Source organism: Mirounga leonina, unplaced genomic scaffold (genome assembly GCF_011800145.1).
Source record: "Mirounga leonina isolate KUSES-001 unplaced genomic scaffold, KU_Mleo_1.0 Mir_128, whole genome shotgun sequence".
Lineage (NCBI taxonomy): Eukaryota > Metazoa > Chordata > Mammalia > Carnivora > Phocidae > Mirounga > Mirounga leonina.
In genome coordinates this window covers 7,615,704-7,636,837 of record NW_023270320.1, presented here as the reverse complement: position 1 = coordinate 7,636,837, position 21,134 = coordinate 7,615,704, and the positions used below count along the sequence as shown (strand labels likewise).

General features: G+C 37.5%; 1 protein-coding gene across 1 annotated transcript in view; it reads left to right on the top strand.

The window, feature by feature from the left end:
• Positions 1 to 4,635: 4,635 nt before the first annotated feature.
• Positions 4,636 to 21,134, top strand: part of KCNU1 (potassium calcium-activated channel subfamily U member 1) — a 177,541-nt gene continuing 161,042 nt past the window's right edge. The window contains 5 exon segments of the mRNA XM_035003825.1: positions 4,636 to 4,727; positions 9,898 to 9,953; positions 11,483 to 11,545; positions 11,548 to 11,699; positions 14,420 to 14,539. Coding sequence (XP_034859716.1) covers positions 4,636 to 4,727; positions 9,898 to 9,953; positions 11,483 to 11,545; positions 11,548 to 11,699; positions 14,420 to 14,539 — 483 coding nt within the window.

The window sequence follows — 21,134 nt, the reverse complement described above, 5'->3', positions numbered from 1 at the left end:
AAGCAAAGACTGTAATAAGAGATGAGGATGGACATTATATCCTACTTAAAGTGTCTATCCAACAAGATCTAACAATTGTAAATATCTATGCCCCTAACATGGGAGCAGCCAATTATATAAGGCAATTAATAACAAAAGCAAAGAAACACATTGACAACAATACAATAATAGTGGGGGACTTTAACACCCCCCTCACTGAAATGGACAGTTCACCTAAGCAAAAGATCAACAAGGAAATAAAGACTTTAAACGACACACTGGACCAAATGGACTTCACAGACATATTCAGAACATTCCATCCCAAAGCAACAGAATACACACTCTTCTCTAGTGCCCATAGAACATTCCCCAAAATCGATCACATCCTAGGTCATAAATCAGGTTCAACTGGTACCAAAAGATTGGGATCATTCCCTGCCTATTTTCATACCACAATGCTCTGAAACTAGAACTCAATCACAAGAGGAAAGTCAGAAAGAACTCAAATACATGGAGGCTAAAGAGGATCCTACTAAAGAATGAATGGGTCAACCAGGAAATTAAAGAAGAATTTAAAAAATTCATGGAAACCAATGAAAATGAAAACACACCTATTCAAGATCTTTGGGAGGCAGCAAAGGCAGTCCTAAGAGGAAAGTATATAGCAATACAAGCCTTTCTCAAGAAACAAGAAAGGTCTCAAGTACACAACCTAACCCTACACCTAAAGGAGCTGGAGAAAGAACAGTAAATAAAGCCTAAACCCAGCAGGAGAAGAGAAATCATAAAGATCAGAGCAGAAATCAATGAAATAGAAAACAAAAGAACAGTAGAACAGATCAACGAAACTAGGAGCTGGTTCTTTGAAAGAATTAACAAGATTGATAAACCCCTGGCCAGACTTATCAAAAAGAAAAGAGAAAAGAACCAAATCAACAAAATCATGAATGAAAGAGGAGAGATCACAACCAACACCAAAGAAACACAAACAATTATAAGAACATATTATGAGCAACTCTATGCCAGCAAAAAGATAACCTGGAAGAAATGGATGCATTCCTAGAGATGCATCAACTACCAAAACTGATCCAGGGAGAAATAGAAAACCTGAACAGACCTATAACCACTAAGGAAATTGAAGCAGTCATCAAAAATCTCCCACGAAACAAAAGCCCAGGGCAAGACGGCTTCCCAGGGGAATTCTACCAAACATTTCAATAACAATTAATACCTATTCTTCTGAAACTGTTCCAAAAAATAGAAATGGAAGGACAACTTCCAAACTCATTTTATGAGGCCAGGATTACCTTGATCCCAAAACTAGACAAAGACCCCATCAAAAAGGAGAATTACAGACCAATATCCCTGATGAACATGGATGCAAAAATCTCACCAAAATTATAGCCAATAGGATCCAATGTACATTAAAAGGATTATTCACCATGACCAAGTGGGATTTATCCCTGGGCTGCAAGGTGGGTTCAACATCCGCAAATCAATCAACATGATACAATACATCAACAAAAGAAAGAACAAGAATCATATGATCCTCTCAATAGATGCAGAAAAAGCATTTGACAAAGTACAGCATCCTTTCTTGATCAAAACTCTTCAGAGTATAGGCATAGAGGGTACATACCTCAATATCATAAAAGCCATCTATGAAAAACCTACAGCGAATATCATTCTCAATGGGGAAAAATTGAGAGCTTTTCCCCTAAGGTCAGGAACGCGGCAGGGATGTCCACTATCACCATTGCTATTCAACATAGTATTAGAAGTCCTAGCCACAGCAATCAGACAACAAAAAGAAATAAAAGGCATCCAAATCGGCAAAGAAGAAGTCAAACTCTCACTCTTTGCAGCTGATATGATACTTTATGTGGAAAACCAAAAGACTCCACCCCAAAACTGCTAGAACTCATACAGGAATTCAGTCAAGTGGCAGGATATAAAATCAATGCACAGAAATCAGTGGCATTCCTATACACCAACAACAAGACAGAAGAAAGAGAAATTAAGGAGTCAATACCATTTACAATTGCACCCAAAACCTTAAGATACCTAGGAATAAATCTAACCGAAGAGGCAAAGGATCTGTACTCAGAAAACTATAAAATACTCAGGAAAGGAATTGAGGAAGACACAAAGAATTGGAAAAACATTCCATGCTCATGTATTGGAAGAACAAATATTGTGAAGATGTCAATGCTACCTAGAGCAATCTACACATTCAATGCAATCCCCATCAAAATACCATCCACTTCTTTCAAAGAAATGGAACAAATAATCCTAAAATTTGTATGGAACCAGAAAAGACCCCACATAGCCAGAGGAATGCTGAAAAAGAAAAGCAAAGCTGGCGGCATCACAATTCCGGACTTCCAGCTCTATTACAAAGCTGTCATCATCAAGACAGCATGGTACTGGCACAAAAACAGACACAGAGATCAATGGAACAGAATAGAGAGCCCAGATATGGACCCTCAACTCTATGGTCAACTAATCTTTGACAAAGCAGGAAAGAATGTCCAATGGAAAAAAGACAGTCTCTTCAACAAATGGTGTTGGGAAAATTGGCCAGCCACATGCAGAAGAATGAAACTGGACCACTTCCTTACACCACACACAAAAATAGACTCCAAATGGTTGAAAGACCTCAATGTGAGACAGGAGTCCATCAAAATTCTAAAGGAGAACACAGGCAGCAACATCTTCGACCTCAGCCGCAGCAACTTCTTCCTAGAAACATCACCAAAGGCAAGGAAAGCAAGGGCAAAAATGAACTATTGGGACTTCATCAAGATAAAACGCTTTCGCACAGCAAAAGAAACAGTCAACAAAACCAAAAGACAACCGAAAGAATGGGAGAAGATATTTGCAAATGTCATATCAGATAAAGGGCTAGTATCCAAAATCTATAAAGAACTTTTCAAACTCAACACCCAAAGAGCAAAGAATCCAATCAAGAAATGGGCAGAAGACATGAACAGACATTTTTCCAAAGAAGACATCCAAATGGCCAACAGACACATGAAAAAGTGCTCAACGTTGTTCAGCATCAGGGAAATCCAAATCAAAACCTCAATGAGATACCACCTCACACCAGTCAGAATGGCTAAAATTAACAAGTCAGGAAATGACAGATGTTGGCGCGGATGCGGAGAAAGGGGAACCCTCCTACACTGTTGGTGGGAATGCAAGCTGGTGCGGCCACTCTGGAAAACAGTATGGAGGTTCCTCAAAAAGTTGAAAATAGAGCTACCATACAATGCAGCAATTGCACTACTGGGTATTTACCCCAAAGATATAAATGTAGGGATCCGAAGGGGTACGTGCACCCCAATGTTTATAGCAGCAATGTCCACAATAGCCAAACTGTGGAAAGAGCTAAGATGTCCATTGACAGATGAATGAATAAAGAAGAGGTGGTATATATATATACAATGGAATATTACGCACCGATCAAAAGGAATGAAATCTTGCCATTTGCAATGACATGGATGGATGTGGAGGGTATTATGCTGAGCGAAATAAGTCAATCAGAGAAAGACATGTATTATATGATCTCACTGATATGAGGAATTCTTAATCTCAGGAAACAAACTGAGGGTTGCTGGAGTGGTGGGGGGTGGGAGGGATGGGGTGGCTGGGTGATAGACACTGGGGAGGGTATCTGCTATGGTGAGACTGTGAATTGTGTAAGACGGTTGAATCACAGACCTGTACCTCTCAAACAAATAATACATTGAATCTTAAAAAAAAGAAAATAGCAGGAAGGGAAGAATGAAGGGGGGAAAATCGGAGGGGGAGATGAACCATGAGAGACTGTGTACTCTGAGAAACAAACTGAGGGTTCTAGAGGGGAGGAGGGTGGTGGGATGGGTTAGCCTGGTGATGGGTATTAAAGAGGGCATGTACTGAATGGAGCACCGGGTGTTATACGCCAACAATGAATCATGGAACACTACATCAAAAACTAATGATGTAATGTATCATGATTAACATAACATAATAATAAAAAAAAGAATTAAAAGAAATGAGTAGGACTTAGGATAAACAGATTTAATGCTCAGTAATTCTTTTGCATCAGTGCTTATCTACATTCTGTTTGCATATTATATTCCAAAAGACCCTTACTTCAAGGACATCTTGAAAAAAGAAAATAAATATATTAATGCAACAGTTACTTTCACACTGTATCAAGGGCACTGCTTACAAAGGCAGTTTTGGGATAAATGCAATTAAAATCACAATACTGATGAAGAAAGTCAGAAATGCCAATAAAGAGGGCAAATTTATCCTTTGCTGGGAGAAATAATAGAGCTAGTGAATATGCAAAGCTGTGTCTTAGAAGATGTTAACTAGTTTCAAAGAACTTCATTTGCCTTGTGTATGCACCTTATATCATTTGTTGGGATTTTCTTTAAAATATGTAGATTAAAATAACTTTGTGTTTTAGAAAGTTATTTTGTATCTATAGGGTTTTGGTTTCTCTCCTGAGAATAATTGGAAAACTGCTGGGCTATCCTCAAACCAAAGACAGAGCAGGAGGCCAGTCCATCATTTCATCTCCTTCCAAAGCTTGCAAGGGCACAGTGGGGGTTTGGAGAGTAGTGTCTGGGTGAACGTGCAACAGAAGCTGATACAGAAGCGATGGCGTTCATCTCCTATGACATTGGTGACAGCTCCGTTTTTCAACCTAATCTTCAAGTTGAATACAACTGCCCAGAGACTCAAACGAACATGTAGTTCATTGAAATTGTGACTGTTAAAACACACTCATACAGCAACCAGCTGCTGGGACAATGTTTGGTGATTTGCCTTAATCTTTTCAATGGTAGACAAATAATTCCAAACGGTAGCAGTAGAGAAGATGGGCAAAGGGATGACATAATGATAACTGCATTGAGACCCTGGCCAGAGTCGCTGGCGAAGCTGCCAACAGTGAGCCTACACTTGCGTTGCTCTCACACCACTTCTGCTGGTGGGCATTAAGCATTCTGATGAAATCACCAGCTTGGTGTTCAGCTGGCCTGATTTCTGAGGAGACTGATTGCATTATTCCTTCTCCTGAAAAGGTTTTTTAGGACTCTCAAGGATCCATAGAGATTATACTAAAAAAAAAAAAAAAAAAGAAAGAAAGAAAAAGAAAAGAAATGAACGAAAGAAAAGGGAAAAAAAAAAAAACACAACTCCAGAGTTATCAACAGTTTAATTCATCCTTGTATTCTATCAAAAGGGGCAGAGTCAGAGGATAAACAGAGAGAGCCTGAACAGAAAATGGGTTTTTGGTGAGACTGTTTACAAGCCCTGTATTTTATATGATTGGGTGTCCCTCTCTTCGTTCTTAACTTTCTGTTTTTGTTTTCTCCTTTTTAGTTCTCTTCCAGAAGGGTCCTCCATCTTCTAAAACAAAACAAAACAAAACAAAAAAAAAATCCCTGCAGTTTGCTAATTCCCTGTGAAATACTCCCACCTACTGGCCAAATGGAGAAGGCTCATGTCTTAACTTTTGTTAATACTTGTACCACGATTTAAGACCACCCTCCAACGGTACAATAATTAGGAACCACAAATGAGAAAATTAAAAAGATTGAGGAAGTTCTTCATTTTGCACTTAACAATCCACCCACATATTTGATATACATATGGACTTACTATGCAGTTTGCAAATACCCAAAATGAAGCATAACTCTGCAGTACCACAGAAAGCAAATTAGTGAGAAAAGGAATGGGAGATTGGACAGAGAACCAAAGAGATGGTGTGTCTGGCAAACCAGTTAGCATGTTTCTATTCATATCACATAGGGAAAGAGGCTTGGATGCACAGATGGAATCAGAGACTGAGACCAACATAACCATATTCCCTCTATGAGGAAAATTCCATGAGATTCAAGAAGAAATCAAATTGGGTTCCAAGTTAACTTTTCAAAGGGTACACCTCTTCAGTAAAAAGCCACTCAGAAATGATGCTTCTTCCTTTTTGTTCATTTTTTAATGACTTCATCTGGTAGATGAGGTTAGACACTGGTATATGGAAAAGAGTTTACAATCTAGGAGAGTCATAATCTATGATTATAGAATCAAAGATTCATGTTTCAAAGCTGGTAAGAATCCCAAATACCGGTAGCAGCCTCCTCACTTTACTAATGAGAAAATGAAGATGGGGGAGCATAAGAAGCCTGTCCAAAGACTTATGCTTCAGAGGTAAACCAACAAACTCGATGAAAAAAGAAAAACAGAACTCAAGTTTCTGTATGGATTTTAACTACAATTACCTTGCTTGTATCAGCCTCTCCAGAGCTGATAGTTTCTAAACACAAACACATACTCTCACCAATATAGTGTAGATAGCCATTCAATTGAGTTGAAGTGCCTACCACAGTGGAACATTTTGTTGTGGTTTGTCCACTTGGAATACATAGGGAACAAGAGAGTGAGTTAAAAAGAACAGTGACTTTTTAAAGGGTGGGATCATGGCTCTAAAGAGAATATGGATTAAATCATATTCCCTCAACAGTAAGCTTTCTCCAGACGTAGTTAATTTACTATTTCTTCTATTTCATGACACTTAAGGAGTTCAACCAAAAATAGAAATGAAGCCTTCAGAAGATGAAAGGTAAAGAAAGGTAAAGGTGATTAAAATAGCTTCATCTAAAGGCCTTGAGAGACTGAGGCTACAATCTGTAAGTAACATTCCCTAAGCCACAGATACATGAAATCAACAAAAAGATGTCCACCCCAGAAAGCTGATGTACTTTCACTAGCATGTGAGTGTTCTGTGGAGGTGGAACCATCTTCATCTCTGACTTTAGACTTGGTTCTGACATTGACTAGCTGCATGAACTGAGGCCTAGTATTTCTTGACCAGTGTCTGACAGATGGTGAGGATGTTCATTGTGGTATGAAATGAACCTCTTCTTATAGAAACAGAAGAGGGTAGGGTTATACCATTCAGTGTGATGGATGCATTTAGATCCTTAAAAGATAACATCACAATATGGTTATTATTTTCAGAAGCATTATACACAAACACACACATAGGCACACACACACACACACACTCATAAGTGCTGGTGTAGACACTTAAAAAATGAAGTTTTTACTTACTTTTGTCAAATAGGGCACATTTGTTGAAAGCTAAATTTTTAAGATAAAACATTTATTCATTCTCATTATAAAGTACAATTTTTCCAGATTATTTGAATGCCCGGAGGTAAATTATAGAGATGTGTACAAAGTGAAGCTATTTTCTAATCAAATCACTGACATGTTAAAAAAATTCATCTGAGTGGGAAAAAAAAATAGTTCTTCATCACATTGTCTTTATTTCTTAGATGGAGGGTTTTTTTTAAGATTTTATTTACTTATTTGACAGAGAGAGAAAGAGAGAGAGCACGGGGGGCGGGGGGGAGTGGCAGAGGGAGAAGCAGGCTGAGCAAGGAGCCCAATGCAGGGCTCAATCCCAGGACCCTGGGATCATGACCTGAGCCAAAGGCAGATGCTTAACTGACTGAGCCACCCAGGCGTCCCTCTTAGGTGGAGTTTTAAAGACACAGCAGTGAATGCTTCCAAGAAACCCCCAGAAGTACCAGCTGGAAAAGCAGGGTAGCTTTGACCAGTCCTCTCCCTCATGTCCCTCATGCAGGGGAGCAGATGTTACCTGCTGGATGTCACTCCCACCTGCCCGCGTATCTCCACCAGCCACCACATCTCACCTGCTGTGGTGTCTTCTCTGTAAGTCAGGGTAATCCCTTTACAACTGGGATTCAATCACTTAACGTCCTTCTCTGAAAGCTTTCAAATGTTTCCTCTTGTTCTTGGGATGAATTTTTGTTGGTCTGTGTGTATTTTTAATCGTAACCTGAATACAAGGCCTTGCGTGATCTGGTCCCCTTCATATGCAGCCAGCCTTCTCTTGGGTCATTACTGTGCATGCAACCACTCTCTTCAGAAGTGCCATCCTTCCCAACCTTGCCCAAGATGGCACCTCTGCCTAACGGTGGGCGCAGTGCTTGTTCCTGGCCTCTCCACACCCACTGGAGGATCTGACTGAGGTAGCATGTCATGCTTCAGCCCTCAGTTTCACACATGACGGGCTTGAGGCAGCTTCTGGCCTCCTCACCTCGATTAGGTCCCTCCTTCCACCACCTGTTTTTTTCCCTCAAACACTTTTCCTAGTTTCTAATTGTAAACATCTTCCTCAGTTAACTGTATGCCCTGTGAGGGAATGAACTAGGTTTCTTTTGTTGACCATTGTGCTTCCATTGTGCCTGGCACATAGTACTTGCTTAATACACACACAAACACACACACACACAGAAGATTCTGGCTGATCGTAGGTAGCCAACAGAATAGTGAATTTTTTCTTTTCTTTAAATTATCTAGTACAAGGGGAGTCCTTTCTCAGTTATTGTAAAAGGTAATGTTGTTTCAAATTGTCTCTCTAGTTCTGAATACTGAATTGCTACCAAGTGACAAATGGCAGCTTTTCCTTCATCACACACTTCTACCATGCCACAATAACTCAGTAACTCTGAGAAAAGTTACCAAATTTGAACCTGTTAGCAAAGATAGTAACACTTTGAATGGCACTTGATCCAAGTCATATGCCCTTTCCCCTACACACACACACACACACACACACACCCCCACACCACTCAACACATACACACTGCTCGCAAAAGCACACACACGTCACCATGCGCCCACACACACACTCCCACCATCACATGCACACACGACATGCACACACACACACCACAAACCACACACATTGTATACACACATTCTGAGCACACATACACACACCACATACCATGCCCTGTGCATAAACAACTGCAGATGGCACACTTCCTTCATGAAAATAGTTTGTAGTGAGAGGTGGGAAATATGCAGGAGAGAAATGTGGATAACTTGGGTTAAAGTCCATGTAGAGTCAGTATTTCATTCACCTAACATATTTCTAAGGATCTAGGATTTATTCATTCAATCTCCAGATATTTATTAAGTTCTGGTGACTTGCCAAGCATGTGGCAGGTGTATTACTTGACACAGGCTACTCAGTAATGAATAAAACAGGTATCCCTAAGCTTGTGGAGCTTACATTTTGTGAGGGAAGATAGAAAATAAACCAGACAACAGGAAATAAGGTAATTACAAGAAATGCCATGAAGTGCCGTGAAGGAAAGGGCCATCACAGAATCCTGGGGCCTGTGACCAGCCCTCCTTTCTAAAGGATGGTCAGGAGAGTGTGGTGGGCCATTGAAAAAGAGACATGAAGAAAGCGGCTGCTGGGGGTGCCTGGGTGGCTCAGTTGGTTAAGCAACTGCCTTCGGCTCAGGTCATGATCCTGGAGTCCCTGGATCGAGTCCCGCATCGGGCTCCCTGCTCGGCAGGGAGTCTGCTTCTCCCTCTGACCCTAACCCCTCTCATGTGCTCTCTCTCTCTCATTCTCTCTCTCAAATAAATAAATAAAATCTTTAAAAAAAAAAAAAAAGAAAGCGGCTGCTGAAGACACAAGTGTGTGTTCTAGGCAGAGGGCACCGTGTGTCGGAAAGGCCTGGAGAAAGAAAAGACTTTGTGTGCCCTCATAGCTAGGATGGGGCAGTGCGGCTGCAGCACTGTATAGATGAAGTGGAGGGGGGGAGGCAGGAGGACCACCTACCCCAATCTGCCCAGGACCAAGGGTCTTCTCAGGATGTTAGACTTTCAGTACAGAAGCTGGGACAGTTCCAGGGAAACCAGATGACCCAGACACTGGAGGTTCAAGACAAATTTGGAAAGGCCGACTTTGAAAGAAATCCACACATTCCTTGACTCAGCCATAGAAACTAGTATTACCATGACCATAATATATTAGAGGGACAAGCTACCTGGCTGTTTAATTAAAATTGAATCTTTTTGTTCTCATAGGACAATTGCTGGGAAAGGGGGAAAGAGATGCCTAGATGGTATCTTGGAAAGAATTGGTAGTACTCTGACAATATTAAATAGCAAAAGTTAGGAAAATAAGAAAGTTGAATTGATGATGATAGCTTAACCATTACTTAAGATTAATCAGACTAAGTAAATAAGCTTTAACATGGAAACTGTGATCTTATTTTCCAAATAGCTAGCTATAGGGGCTTATGCTCATGCGTGCATGTGATCTAAACACATAATTTCTTCCTTCTTTCCTCCCTTCCTTCCTTTCTTCCTTCCTTCCTCCCTCCCTCCCTCCCTCCCTTCCTCTTTGCTTTATAATCAGTGCCATTCAGAAAAGGAACTGAAATAGCTAATGGTTATCTTTCCTTGTTTTGAGTTTTATGCTTTTCAAAATATGATCACACTACCTTATTGAATCCCCACAGTAATTCCATCAAGTATGTTATTATGTTATTTTCAACATAAAATAAATGACTGTGAAAAGTAAAGTGACTTATTAGACATCACACAGCAACTTAAATGAAAGACTAGGGCCAGAATTCAGGGCTCCTAACTCTAGACCAGAGTCCTTCCTAATATTGCCCTATGCTAGCTTAATGACTAGATTTTGTGGAAATTATAGCTCAGCTTAGAAGGAAATATAACTGTGGCAGCAGTTCTAGGACATGTTGTAATTCTCTTCTAGAAATAGTCTGCCACATAGAGCAGAATCATGGAAGGCTCCAAAGGACAACAACATTTCTCCTGGGTCTCATCACCTTGTGTCAGGCCATCTTCACAATAACTGGGGGGACTAGGCCCCCCATCAGGCTCTGACATTTTACCTGCCACGTGGGTGCACTGAAAGGCATGACATTTCTTATGCCTTTGAAAACATCAGAGAAAATAAAAGAAATTGCTCTCATTCTGAACTTTACCTCTGCTGGACCAAAGTGTTTGCTGACAGGGCAGGGATAAAAGCAAGAAAGGGGACAGTCCCATAAAGAAGAGATCAGAGGAACAGATTCCTGGGCTCAAATATTTAACAACTGACCAATGTTCACACCAGTAAAAGTACTTTCTATAATACCTGCCCTATCGTGCCTTTCTTATTGATGAGTTAAGCAAAAATCTTGAAGTACTCCTCTCATCTGTCCTTCCACAATTACTGAGCATGTGGTATCTGCTCAGGTAAAGAATCAATTCACTGACACACAGATGGCTGGATGCCATTCCACCAAAAATAAAAAAAATTTAAAAAAAAAAAAGAAAGAAAAGAAAAAAAAAATGAAGGTGTTTGCAACAAACCAAATAGCCCATTGACCATTGACCATAGCCATGAAGGCTGTAATTTCCTCTAAGTCAGAAAGAAAGTCAGTAAAAGAATTAGATCTAGAATTCTTGTCTTCTGAAGACCACGTTGTGGACCTGGTCTTTTCCTGTTCATTCATTTGCATCCTATGAGTCAGCATTGCAGTGGTTAGCTGACCCTTGTTCCTGGAATCACTTATCGCTATTACACCTGACCTCAGGACTCATTGATACACTAAACTCTAATTTCTGGAATCATTACCATGTGATCATGACATCACAGAAGCCCAGCAGTTCCATCTCCTGATCTTTCAAACAAAGCCGCAGAGTGATAGTGGGGAAGATCTGGGAAAATGGCCTGCTCAAGTGAGATCCAAGCAGCGTTTATTCTCTCTTCCTTTGTGACCTTCTTGCTTGGACTCCTCATCTTACTCATTTTCAGACTAATCTGGAGAACTATTAAAAAATGGCAAAACATCAAGGGAACAGGAATTCTCTTGGTCAGTTTCCTTATTTTGGATCCTACTGTATGAAGATTGAGACAGGTTTGGCAAGTGACTGGGTTTAGAAAACAATTTAAGCTTCACTCAGTTTTCATGAGCTAATAGAACCAGCTCTAATCCAGTGCCTTATAAAGGGGCTGATCCTCCCCTGGGGTAGAAAACAGGACCCCAGGACACCATTCCAAAGGCAGCAGGTACAGAGCTGGGCCTCCTCTCCCACCACTCAGAGAAAGAATGTCTGCTGTGGCTGATGATGAATGATAGCTCTGGAAACAGAGTCACTATTCTTAAAAAAAAAAAAAATTTCCACAAACATTTACATCTATGACTCTATTTTGAATTTTAAAATGATAGTTGTGCTTGGTACTATGAGGCAGGCAAAGACCACAATCAGGTCAACCTTACTTTCATAAATCACACATGCAGGATGCATATGTACTTAACACATGTACATTGTCTTTTATATACCATGTTAACACAACACACCTAGTTGTACATATATTCATATGAAAACCCATGCATACATTCACATGCCATCCAGCCACAAATGCAGAGACACTATTCACAACCAAACAAGCTTTGCAAGGGTGGGGGCTGTGGGGTAACAGCTAGCAAATGATGATGACGAGAATAATGGTATCTTAGATAAGACTTTGCTTAAGAGCTGAAATAAAACTCTCAAATGCTGTATAATGGCTGTTCTAATACCGGTGGTCGAAGGCAGAGCTTTATTATGCCCTGTGTGATTTGTTCCCAATTTTTGTTTCCCAAACTTTGTTTTACTGATATAGCAATTTCCATAACATAACACATTTCACTTGTGCGTTGTAGTCAATATTGAAAAGTTGCTTAAAACATTTCTCTTAATGGTAAACATTGACATAAAATAACAGAATTTGTAATAACTTGGTAACTTTTTAAGGTCATTGGCAATAATCATAAAATGGAATTCAGGTTTCTGCATTCAACATGTACCCAGTATAGTAGTTCATAGATTTTGTTGCTAAATGAGTCCCCTCTATTCTTAATTTTTGTAACGACTTTAAGCAGTGGCATAAAAACTGCAAAGAATTCTGAGGAGCACTTACTCCTTAACAAGACTGATAGAGTACACAAATGAGTACTGGGTATGGAGAATCTGCCTTCTACTTTTTTTCTTTTTTCCCAATGCACAACTGAATTGCTAGAATTGTTTAATCTCCTTAGATTTCTGCTCCAGAAAATGTATCTTTTCCCTCCATTGTATTTATTTTTGTGTGGTTACAAAAATGTGAGAACCTATTTGTCCATAAACATTTGCAGTATTTTTCCCTTCTTTGGGATGTAATTCATGTCTACCCTTCTGTCCAGAGGTATCTTAATTTCTAATAGGAAGCAACTATTATGAGATGTTAAGAAGTAGGGTCCAAGCCTCCAGAATACTCTACTTTTCTGGTTTTGAACCTTGAGAGAATTTGATACGAGCTGAGTGACTTCTCAGTAACTTGTTATATTTAATTAAATCAAGAGTGTTGTATTTTTTCTCTAAGCCTTTGGGAAAGTTGGCCTAATGCAAAAAATGTCACAACTGTCAAAGATGTTTTAAAAATTATTTGGAGTCATAGTTTTCTCCTTAAATGTGCATTTTTAAAATGTTTACTACATTCACAAGTATGATTTTATTATATCTTATCTTAGGGTCAATTTGTTTTCCCACAGAAGGCTCCTCTAATTTCATAATGAAATTCAAAGAAGTGTTCCACATTAATGTTATACTGAACATTTTTTTTTAAATCAAGTCTTAGACATCTCAGGAATGCACATGATGAGTCATAGATATTAGAGGGCAAATCACTGATCAAGATAGGAGTTCTATTATCAAATAGTTATTTAATGAGACTTTTCTTTCACCATTCAGAGATTATGAGTAGAAAAATTAAGTCTTTTCAAAACCCTGGCTCCATATATAATGAGTTTTTCTAAAAGTCAGAGGGTCTCAGTCAGCATGGTGTGGTGAATTCTAGCTCACTTGTGTCTTTCTTGGTGGTAGCTTATCAATAGATATGGGGGCTAGTTCAGACTCCAGCCTCTTATCCCCTGCTTATGGGCCAGTCATGTAATTTCTCTATACCCCAGTTTCCTTAGCAGTAGATAGTGGTTTTAAATCACATTTATTTTGTCTACTTCATAGGATTACTAAAAATTTAAATATAATAAGTAAAGGTACTTTATAAATATGAGGAGGGATTATATCAGCAGGATATGTCACCAGATAAGGAACTAAAAGCAACATAAAATTGCTGAAACTTTCCTTCTTTCCCCAAAAAAGAGCAGATACTTAAGTAATCACTAAAAACCAATTTGTAATCTTTTTCCTTTGTCCATGTATCTTGATAGAAAAGGATAAGAGATGTTCCCAGAGCAGGAAGAAGCATGCTATTCCCAATCCTGATCACTACAATAATGTCAGTTTGAAGGGTCTAGGACTGAGAGCATGTGAAGAAGGCATGGTGACCGCAGAATTCCTAATTAAAAAGCTGTGCAAAAGACCAGTAAAATGCAAACCCAGTAAAATTCATTTCATGATATGCTGAATAAGGGATTTTGGGGTTCTCTGGGTTGGACAAAGTATAGTAATTTCTGGCTGATAACTCAGCAGGAGGCTCTACCAACATACATAAAACAGATTACTTTCTCTGGGATCCAGCTCACTCTCACTTCTTTTCTCTTCCTTATAGGAACTACTCTTGACAAAGAGCATCCGTAGTAAACATTTAAAAAGTCTCCACTTCCAAGGAATATTTCGTAATCGTATAGAAATGCTGCTTTCAGCACAGACCTTTGTGGGTCAAGTGTTGGTAAGTGCATTTTCATTGTTAGCTTGCAAACGTACTTTAGCCATGAGTGTGATTATAGTCCGTATATATAATTTTATCACCTAGGTAAACATCTGGTGTTCCCTGGTGGCCTTATCTAAAATATCACTGCCTCCCCACTGCCATCTCCCTGTGTCTACCCTATCCATATTCTGCTTGTTTTTAATTTGAATATAATTACTTGGCATTATAGTTTCAATTGATCATTAGTGTATGTGCTAGAAGAAAAGCTTTATTAGGACAAAGATTGTGTTCATTTTGTTTTCCTTGTATGTAGATGGATGCCCGGCATATAGATGTGCCCCAAAAATGTGATGTTTAGGGAATCATTGGGCCTGAAATGTACAATTTTCTCCTCCTTTGATTCCAATAGCCTCTTTTCTTCCTTATATACAAACTAGTCTCTTTTGCCTCTGTATGATGATATTCATCATTTTACTACCTATTTTAATCTAGGTAACTTGCACATGTTAAAACTCAATTCAGGTATAATCTCATAGGGGAAAATCTTACCTTATCTTCATATTAGGCTAAGAGTCCATCTCTAAGCTTCTATAATATTCATTGCACACTGTTATTAAAATTATCTGTGTATATGCCTGTCTCTTCCAGTGTACTGTGAGCTCCTTAAGAGAACAGACTAGGCCATGGAAATATTTATATCACATTGTCTGGAAATAGCAGATGCCCTATAAAGGAATGAATTGATCTGAAACATTAAAAAGTAGAATCTATATTTTGAGGGTATGCTGCCATCAGATGGTGATATGGTGGAAGTAGATATATGTGAGCTAGAGATTATCCTTTGCTTTTTTTGTAATTGGTGAAAACATTGCTCTGTTCTGGTTAATGTTGTTTAATTAAGATAAAATTACTTTTTAAAATGTATTTGGAAATATATACATATATAATTGTTCTTGATAAAATCTACAGGGAATGTTGAATCATCTGGGAATGTGCCTCTCCCTTTTTCTTTCTTCTAGTTTTGGTCCTTTTTCTGAAATGCCTGTCAGTATGACCTGCTAGAGAAGAATTTAGTGATTCTTCCTGATTAGATCAGGGATTTCTTGGCTAGGATCTCTTCAAATGTTCAAATCATGTGTGACTGTATGAGGATAATATTGGGAATAACATATTAAAGGTCTCTGGGCTGAGGGAGAAGATAACTTACACCATCCACCATATGAGCATCGCATATGGGAAGTGGGTGAAGAAGGAATGACCACTGATTACATACCAATAAAAATTACTTCTTTAATAATGGAAAAACTGTTTTTTTCAATCTGTTACATCTGATGATTAAGTAGCTGGAACAACAGGAGGCACAGAGTAGAGTTTAGATTAGAATAAACACTCTAACATTGAAAGGCACTCCTCAGTTAGAGGTTCCGAGCAAGTATTTTATGAAAGGCTGAGAAGAGAACAAAATGGCTTGTAGATTTCCTTTCCATCCATCGATCCTTCCTTTCTTTGTAATTCCCTTACTTCTTTCAACAGATACTTACTCTTTGCCAACTACATGCAAAGCCGACATTCTAGACATGGTGAAAATGCAGACAAGAGTCTTAAGTCTCATGGGACTTAGATTCTAGTGGGGGTAGAGATGACAAATATGAATATAAATAAAATAAATTCATACGGTGATCAATGCTACCAGGGAATTATGAGTGATGTGTTTGAGAGTTTCGGTGGAAACGGAGTTAGATCACATCAGATACAGTGATCAGAGAAGAAATCTCTGAAAAGTTAAGATTTGAGCTAAGACATGAAGAATCAGAAGTATAAAGCCACTGAAGAGGAAACAAGGTTACTGACAGAGAGAACAGACTTGTGGAAGTAAAGAGCTCAGCTTACTGCAAGCACCACAATAAGACTCCTGTGCTAGAGGTCACGGAGGGCAGAGCAGAATGAGGTCTGAGAAGAGACAGGAGAACCATGCAATGCTTTGCACTTCATACTAAGGAAGTACGCTTTTCAAATGGAATAATTTTACTCTAATGCAAAGGGAAGTCATTGAGGGTTTTTTGAGCATGGAGCTGACATGGTCTAATTATGTTTTAAAAATTCAAGAGGCACTAAAGTTTGAAAATAAAGGAACTGTCAAAAGTATACCAGGCAAGTGACAACAGAAATTGGGAGCACATTTTAATATCAGATAAATTTGAATTCAGGGCAAAAAAACAATAAATGAAGCCAAGTAACCTGTATTAGTTTCCTAGGCTCACTGTAACAAAGTACCACACACCAACAGAAAACAACAGAAATTTTTTGTCTTGTGGTTCTGGTGGCTAGAAGTCAAGGGTTGATTCCTTCTGAGGGCTGTGAGAATGAACTGGTTCCATGTCTCTCTCCTAGCTTCTGCTGGTTGGTTAGCAATCTTTGGTGTGCCTTGGCTCATACATGCATCCAGATCTTTGCCTTCATTTTCACATGGCATTCACATAATGTCTCCTCTGCTTGTGTATATATCCAAATTTTCTTTTCCCAAGGACACCAGTCATACTGAATTAGAGCCCATCCTCATGATCTTAAACATATCTGCAAAGACCCTATTTCCAAACAAGGTCACTTTTGGCAGTACTGAGGGTTAGGACTTCAACATATCTTTTTTTTTGGGGGGGACACAATTCAACACACAATATTTGTGATGGTAAATATAACAAACCTCAACCAAAATATAACATCATGAATATCACCAAAAATACAAATACCAAATATCATCAAAAATTACCTACACCAAAAATATAACTTCAAGATAATAAATTTAAAAAATTATAAGATATAAATAGAAATACTAAAAACACATTGGTTGTAGGAGCTTTTAGTTCACCTATCATATAAGGATATAATAAATAGGAAAAAAATAATGTTAAAAAACAAAATTCAACCAGGTAAACTTGAAGATGTAATTGGCTTTATTAAGCAATTCATGAATCAGGTAGCATCCCACCTAACAAGCAGGGAGATAACTGAGGAGTTGTACAAAACAAAGTTTTTATAGGAAGGAGATTGGAGCAAGGGAGCTATTAGCAAAAGAAAAGAAAAAATTTTTTCAGGGAAGGTCACCTTTCCTTAGGGGATAGAGCAGGCAGATTACCTCACTAGTGCTGGTCAGGAATTTCCAGACTGATTGGTTTAAAACTGCATTGCCAGGAAAGGCTAAAACAGCAAGTAGGTTAGATATTAAGTCTTTTGTGGGGCTTAATATAAATGACTCCATTTTGGACCTGTTTCTTTTTAACAATAATAAACACAAAGAATATCAAAGTAACTTAATTAATAAGAGAATCCTGATTGAAATGATGAAATTCCATATGCTGAAAACAGAAATTAAACTTACAAGTGTCTATGAACTATTTGTAAAAATTTAGCATATATTTAGCAAAAAAACAGTCCCAATTACAAAACCTACAAAGTACAGACAGACATTAACTGAACACAGCACAATAAGAAATAAGAAAACAATAAATAAACCCAGAAAAAAAAGAAAAACAAAGACCTTACAGCTACAAATCGTAACATTTCCCTCTCTCAAAAGAATCTTAACTCAGAAAAATCAAAGTAACACTTGCAGTATCTTTAAAACATAAAGATAATGAAAACACCACACACCCCTTGCACCTAGAGTACAAGATGGAAGTGGTTCTGAGTTAAATGCCTAACAATAAAAACTTATTTTGATAAATGAAAATAATTAAAATAAATGAATTATCAATCTCAAAAAATTAGAGAAAGAAAACACATTAAATCTATGCAGAATATAAAGTTAGAAATTAATGAGTTATAAAACATCTTATTTAAAACAATAACACAGAGAAATCAATAGCTAGCCTAAACAAGGAAAAAAAGAGAAAAAGTACAAATATATAAGAAATAAGACATTAAAATGAGGATACAAATAAAAAGCAAATTGAAAGCTATATAAGCAATTAAATTTGAAAACTGAATGATTCCTTAGGACAATATAAATTACCAAAACTAATCATGAATGAAAGAAACTTAAACAGACAAATATCTGGAAGAAATACAGATGTTGTCAAAGACCTGTATCACCACCACCACAATCACCCCTCCTCCCCCTCCATCTGTGGGAGACCTAGATGATTTCAAGGTCTAGTCAACCAAATCTTCAAGAAGTGGATATCCCTAATGTTAATTAAACAGGGTGTGGAAGAGAGAAAGAAAACATTCAATTTTCTTTTTTTCAATGAAGGCACAGTATCTATATCAAACCCCCCAAATAGAGCAAGTAAAAAAAATCTACAGACTAAGATTTTTTAAGTATCCTTAATACTTTGGGGGAGGATTCATAGCCAATCACGCAGCAGAAGAACAACAAAAGGACAGAGGAGGAAAAAAGAGAGGAAGATGAAAAAAGAGGAAAAGCAAAAAAAAGAAGGAAAATTCCAATAATCAAAGGGGAAAATATATTATTTTCAAAACAGGATACCTTCTAGAGATCCCTCTCTAGATTAAAACATGGCAAAGTATTAATCAACTCTGTAGCATCTGTGTTTGTGTTGTTTTAGTCATCACAAGTTATGTTAGGACTATCTTTGGGAGATTTTCTTTTGCATTAAGTTCCAAATATAGTCCTATTCCTAAACCATCTTTCCTTTTTTTCCAGGGCAGAGGGGTTGTAATTAATTGTGTAATTGACTATGCTTCTCTGTTGCTTTGATGGCTAGAACATTCAGAACTAAAATTATGGCTTATCTTTAAAAAACGTATCTATTTTTGGCATCATTCTAGGCACCATTTTAAGTCCACATTCTGTTTTCCCATCTTCCCTTGCTTTTATTTTCTCAGGTACTCCAGCACTTTATGTGTCTTTGTATTCTGTTTTAACTTCTTTCCATAAATGTGTAATCTTTTCTGTGAATGTGTAATCCTTTCTGTAATTCGTAAACAAGCCCTTAGCTAGAGCAAGAGTTGTCAATCTTAGTATTCAGAACAACTAAATGAGCAAAGGAAGCATTACAATTTGTTTGGAAATGAGACAAAAATATTTCAAAAATAATGCTGGAAAAATTGACTAAATAAAAATTTTTTTCACTGGGTTTTGCTCATTTTCATAATTCAATGGTACTTCTTAGGGAAAAAAACATAAAAACCAGTCTCTTACTTCATACTTTACATCCATTGTTTAAAAAAAAAAAAATTTAAAAACCTTCTCTACCACCTTGAGATGAGTTGTATCTTTGTTTTATTTTCCATTTTCTTCCATTATTTCAGATTTTATATTTAATATACTATCAAGCATCAGGGACTTATTTTGTATGTGACTATGCCTTAGAAATCTTTATCATATGAATAACGAAAAAACTGGCAGGAGATACTAGACGATATTCACTGATTATTTGTGCATGGTTACATTGTCTTTTTTATGCACATGGCACAATATTCAAAAACTATCAAAGGGTACACAATAAAAAATTCATTTCTTCCTTACCCCCATCTCCATCCACTGCTATGAGCTTCTTCCTTCAAATCTCAAGATTCTCAGCAACATTCTCAGATATATTTTCTTCAGGTGTTTAGGTGACTTAAGACAACTCTTCTCCCCTAGAAGTTGTATCTATAAAATTTAAATTTTGAAATAATAAAATTTATTATTTCTTGTGGCAGTTCTTTGTGGAGACTAGTAAAGTAAGTGGCTAATGCAGCCAGTGAAGGCAAAATTAGATCCGAATTCAGGTTAGTTAACGGATCTCTTGTGTCTTCAAATTGGGATATATCCTGGGAAAGTGGGGTAGGGTTGTTCTAACAGATTTCCAAAAGGCCGGCTTTGTTCTATATCAATTCTCCAAGTTTCATGGGTGAGATTTCCTAAAATGGATTTACCTGACGGCTTCTCACACCAGTTCTCCTTTCCCATCACCCTTTTAAAATCCATCTTACAAAACAGAGGTATTGTCATTACCTCTTTTTGATAAATGAAGAATCTGATGCACAGAGAAATAAAATACAAAAATTATAAAATGGGAATGAAAAATACTATCTGTAGTTTATTTCTGCACAGAGAAATAAAATACAAAAATTTTTAAATGGGAATGAAAAATACTATCTGTAGTTTATTTCAATGAAAAAATGAGTTAATGTATTAGAATTAACATAATCATTACATGAGTTACTAGTTAATATGTAAATATATACATGTATGCCTAGCATATAATACATATACAGGTATAACTTATTAACATTTCATAAACAATACTTAGTGCTTGCCTCTATAAACAAAAAATGATTAAAATTGATGCTCAAGCCTATCTCATTCTAGCAAGAAGTAATATCCTTAATTAATTGAAAATATCTACCTCATTTGGATAAATTTCCTATAGTTTTACTTCTTGGGTTTGAAAATTATTAGAATTTGTAGTATAGTTATGTTGCTTTAATCAGATGTGTTAACAATTTAACAATTCAATCTAGAAAAAATAAAAAAAAAATTTATAGACAGATGTCAGAAAATTTAGATGTCCTTTTAGTTTCTTGCACCTATCTTGAGATTACAAACATGTTTTCCCAGGTGTTTCTTACACGCAATAATTACTGAATCAACATGATAATATACATT